Source organism: Engystomops pustulosus, chromosome 7, assembly GCF_040894005.1.
Source record: "Engystomops pustulosus chromosome 7, aEngPut4.maternal, whole genome shotgun sequence".
Lineage (NCBI taxonomy): Eukaryota > Metazoa > Chordata > Amphibia > Anura > Leptodactylidae > Engystomops > Engystomops pustulosus.
In genome coordinates, this window is record NC_092417.1 from 40,226,035 (window position 1) to 40,230,596 (window position 4,562).

Sequence of the window (4,562 nt, forward strand, 5' to 3'; positions counted from 1 at the left end):
ACCGCACAAACGTGGGATATTCCGACGATTACTGTTTGCGCCGCATTTAAAAGCTGATTGTGGCGCACGCGATTGTATTTTGCCGCCGACTTTCATACAACAGAAATCAGGGTCGCGGACTGCCGGACGATCCGACAGATTCGGACAAGGCGCAGGATTTCACATTCAAAACTGTGTCGCAAGCCAAGCACTTACATGCATCGGAAAGAAGATGGTGAACTCCGGTGGACCAGAGCGGGGAGAGACACATGCAGGAAATTGGACACACGATCTTAGTGATTTGTGGCAGCTCCGAATCCTAGTCGGACAACGCACCTCGGAGATCGCGACGGGACGGGTAAGTAAATGTGCCCCATTTAGGGAGGCGTAAAAAATGGAGAGAAGGGGTTAAACCGCAGTTATTTCTCCTGTGTTACATCATGTGGAACAGATAAGAATCAGATTTTGCTCTGGACTCATTTTCCATATAAAACATCTCTTATCAGTAGCGGAGTCGGCGCTGCATGCTCAGAGGGATACACCGCTACACTGTGCAGCATCCGCAGCTCTTCTAGTGTGTACTCCAGCAGGTATCTGAACCACAGATAAAAATGTTAATGAGAAAAAGATTTTGTAAGTCACGCAGAGGAAAAGTGAACATCAGACCAGAATAGAATCATTGATCTTCTAGATGACAGATTGCTCTAGTTAGGAGGTTCAGGAGGGAAAGGGTTAAACAAAAGAGAAAGCTATAAAGATAGAGAAGGCAAACAGTAGTCCCAAGTGAAGATGCCAACCTAGTCATGTCTCTCCTCCCCACTCTCCAGGGCTAGGACCTCCCTGTTTTCTCCTGCAGCATGTTGCATGCTCTCAGTCTGCAGTGCTGGAGCCCCTCAGCTGTGCTCCTCAAGCTTTAGCTACTATCCAAGAACTGATGCCTTCAGATGAGCAAATTCATCAGACACTGCTCCTCCTTCATCCCCTGCATCCGAGCTACTGACTGGAAGCAATCCTTCAGCTCCAGAGCTTCCCAGTAATACTGCGGGAGTAGATTGTGAGCGTCTGGCAGCAGAGCTCCTCCATCACTATGCATTCCTGAAGGGACCTGCTGGTGACAACCTTTCATCCGACGTCCACCTTGGATACTGCCTTCTAAGGAGACAAGAAGATGACAGACTGAATACCTCTGCTGTGCTGTAAGTGACTGATCTGAAACCATGCCAGATTTATGCTTGACCGGATTATGTTTATGAGCAACTTTATCACATCTAAAAAACTAAAGTAGGAATTTTTTTTGTAGACAAACCACAGTCTTTGCAAGTGTTTTCCAAGATGCTACAAAATGACACGCCGTTAATGATGGGGTTTCTTGAGAGTACAGCAGAGTCAACCTGGGGGAACAACTCTCGGAATAACACTTCTTCAGACTCCCCTGGCATTGCCATCTTCATTTCCTTTGTGTACTCTTTAGTTTGCATTGTGGGATTATGTGGTAACTCTATGGTCATCTATGTCATTTTGCGGTATGCCAAGATGAAGACAGCCACTAATATCTACATTCTGAACCTGGCCATCGCTGATGAACTTCTTATGCTGAGCGTGCCTTTTCTGGTGACATCTACCCTTCTTCGGCACTGGCCATTTGGCTCTTTGCTTTGTAGGTTGGTTCTTAGCTTGGATGCCATGAACATGTTCACCAGTGTCTATTGCTTGGCTGTTCTCAGTTTGGACAGATACGTGGCTGTGGTACATCCCATCAGTGCAGCACGCTACCGGCGACCGAGTGTGGCTAAAATGGTGAACCTTGGAGTTTGGCTCTTCTCAATGCTCATCATCTTGCCTATTGTAATCTTCTCCAGCACTGCACCGAACAGTGATGGGACAGTTGCATGCAATGTGCATATGCCAGAACCCTCACAGCGATGGGTGGTGGTCTTTGTCCTCTACACCTTCTTGATGGGCTTTCTGCTACCAATGGCTGCCATCTGCTTATGCTATATTCTCATCATTACAAAAATGAGAGTTGTCGCCCTCAAAGCTGGATGGCAGCAACGCCGGAGGTCTGAGCGTAAACTCACACTCATGGTGACTGTGGTGGTGACAGTTTTCGTGGTCTGTTGGATGCCATTCTATGTTGTACAGCTAGTGGGTGTTTTTGCCAGGAAGGGGGACACGACAGTCAGCCAACTTTCCGTTGCACTTGGCTATGCCAACAGTTGTGCAAACCCCTTCTTGTATGGTGTCCTCTCAGACAATTTCAGAAGGTCCTTCCAGAAGGTTTTATGCCTCAGCTGGATGGAAAATGCCACCGAAGAACCGGTAGACTATTATGCCACTGCATTGAAAAGTAGGGCATACAGTGCTGAGGATTTACAGAACGGCATGCTGACAACGGGCAGCACCTATCGCAATGGCACCTGCAGCTCAAGGACCCACTGACATGTGCAGAGGCCAATGTAAAACTGTTCTCAGTAAATGAATATTTGCATTCTCCAGGATTCCTACAATAGTCACAAGTGGGACATCTGCGAAGACTGTTTTGATGGGGAACTATCCTTATTACAAAGTGGTTTATAATACGATATTAAGGCAGTGTTGCGATATTGCACTTATGTTGTAAATGATGATAAACCGCATAATATAAGCTTTACATGGATATGTATGATATCCTGATCATGTAGGATAAGCCCCTATTCTAACCCCCCCCCTTTGTCCCTTCCCCATTCCGGGTGACCTGCAAGTCTGGATAGTCCTTGGCATCCCAATGTCTTCAGCTGAATGTATGACCCGTCCTGTCCGTTATATTTAGATAATGACAGCCTCATCCAATATTCCATAGCTTTTTAGTCACTTTCTTTGTTTCTTCCCGGTTGTATACTTTGCGTATTTTTAGCACATCAGTTTTGCTTTTGTGCTATTGTATTTGTGTCAGAGGGGATTCTGATATTTTCTACCCTCTTTTCATCACCGCTTACAATTAATGTGTTTTTGTTCTCAGTCTCTTGTTTCTGCCTTATTATTTTACCAATAGTTTACAGGTCTTTTACGAAACTGAGACGTAGAAACGCACAATTCTGCTGCTACTGAGCAAATTGTTGCAATTTGCTTCGTTTTTGGTGCTTTAGTATTAGAATGTGGAGAAGATGTATTATTTTTGTCAGTAAAGTTACTGTAGGTGCTTCATTGTGCCTCTTATAATGTGCCAAACCACCCCCTCCCCCCCCCACTCCGGTGGCTGTGACAATCCTGTATGTGCACCAATGGTTCCACGTGAGGGTTTTGTGTCTAAACTGGAAAAAAAAAACATTTATGCAAAAACCCTGCTATACGTTTTCTCACTGGATTGTAATGCAAATTCTTCAGGATCCACAGATTAATAAAACACATTCTTATATTTGCTTTTACTTGTGAATTCTGTCTAACTGGAATGTTACTGCTCAATATTTGCACAGATGCGTTATCTGCCTCCGCTGTCTATGAAATGATATAGAACATGGTTTTATGAGGTCAGGGGAGGAACGCTGCGGGATGTTTCCTAGGAAAACCAGAATGTGGTGAATTATTTCTTTACTAAGGTACGTCCTGAAGGATACTGAATATTCCTCGTTGCCTTTTGTGGTCTAGTTTCCTTGAATCAAACTATTGACCAGCTCTAGCACAAACAGCACCACATTTGTCTTTGGTATTGCAACCCAATAGTAGGCGTTGTAGTACCAGAAACTGCCTACGGAGATGAGTGGCGCTGTTTCAGGGGGAAAAAATCTGAACCAAATCCCTACACCACTCTCAGACCATTGTCATCAAGATGTCATGGGCAAGAAGCAGTTTATGGGCAGCCGGGGTGTTAATCTTGGTACATATCCCCATATTTTTGCTTGCCACCCGATTGCCACCAATAAAGCTGCCAGTGTAAAGCGAAGGTAAGAAAAATATATATAGCAAAAGTAGGTGGCCTGTATCTGGGACCTTTTTGTGGGTTTTATGGGAGAAGCCATCCATTATCTGTATGAACTTCCTCAAGGCTTTGTTCTTGACCTTTATTCTATGTTAGTAGAAAGTATTACCATATATACTCGAGTATAAGCCGACCCGAGTATAAGCCGAGACCCCTAATTTTACCACCAAAAACTGGGAAAACCTATTGACTCGAGTATAAGCCGAGGGTGGGAAATGCATTGGTCACAGACCCAGCCAAGTATATAGCCAGCCAGCCCCCTATAATATACAGCTTGCCCCCAGTATTATACAGCCTGCCCCCAGTAGTATACAGCCACCCCAGCCTGCCCCCAGTAGTATACAGCCACCCCAGCCTGCCCCCAGTAGTATACAGCCACCCCAGCCTGCCCCCAGTAGTATACAGCCACCCCAGCCAGCCCCCAGTAGTATACAGCCACCCCAGCCAGCCCCCAGTAGTATACAGCCACCCCAGCCAGCCCCCAGTAGTATACAGCCACCCCAGCCTTCCCCCAGTAGTATACAGCCACCCCAGCCTGCCCCCCAGTAGTATACAGCCTGCCCCCCAGTAGTATACAGCATGCCCCCAGTAGTATACAGCCACCCCAGCCTGCCCCCCAGTAGTATAC

The 4,562-nt window shown here is 46.1% G+C and overlaps 1 protein-coding gene across 1 annotated transcript; it reads left to right on the forward strand.

The window, feature by feature from the left end:
• The first annotated feature begins 505 nt into the window (after positions 1-505).
• Positions 506-3,358, forward strand: SSTR1 (somatostatin receptor 1). Its single transcript, XM_072115558.1, has 2 exons — positions 506-1,175; positions 1,280-3,358. The coding sequence occupies exon 2, from the start codon at positions 1,312-1,314 to the stop codon at positions 2,416-2,418; it is 1,107 nt and encodes a 368-aa protein (XP_071971659.1). The 5' UTR covers positions 506-1,175; positions 1,280-1,311; the 3' UTR covers positions 2,419-3,358.
• The last annotated feature ends 1,204 nt before the right edge of the window (positions 3,359-4,562 follow it).

Bases quoted from the DNA above. Each gene is read 5' to 3' on its own strand.
- SSTR1 (XM_072115558.1), top strand. From the start codon at position 1,312: ATGCTACAAAATGACACGCCGTTAATGATGGGGTTTCTTGAGAGTACA.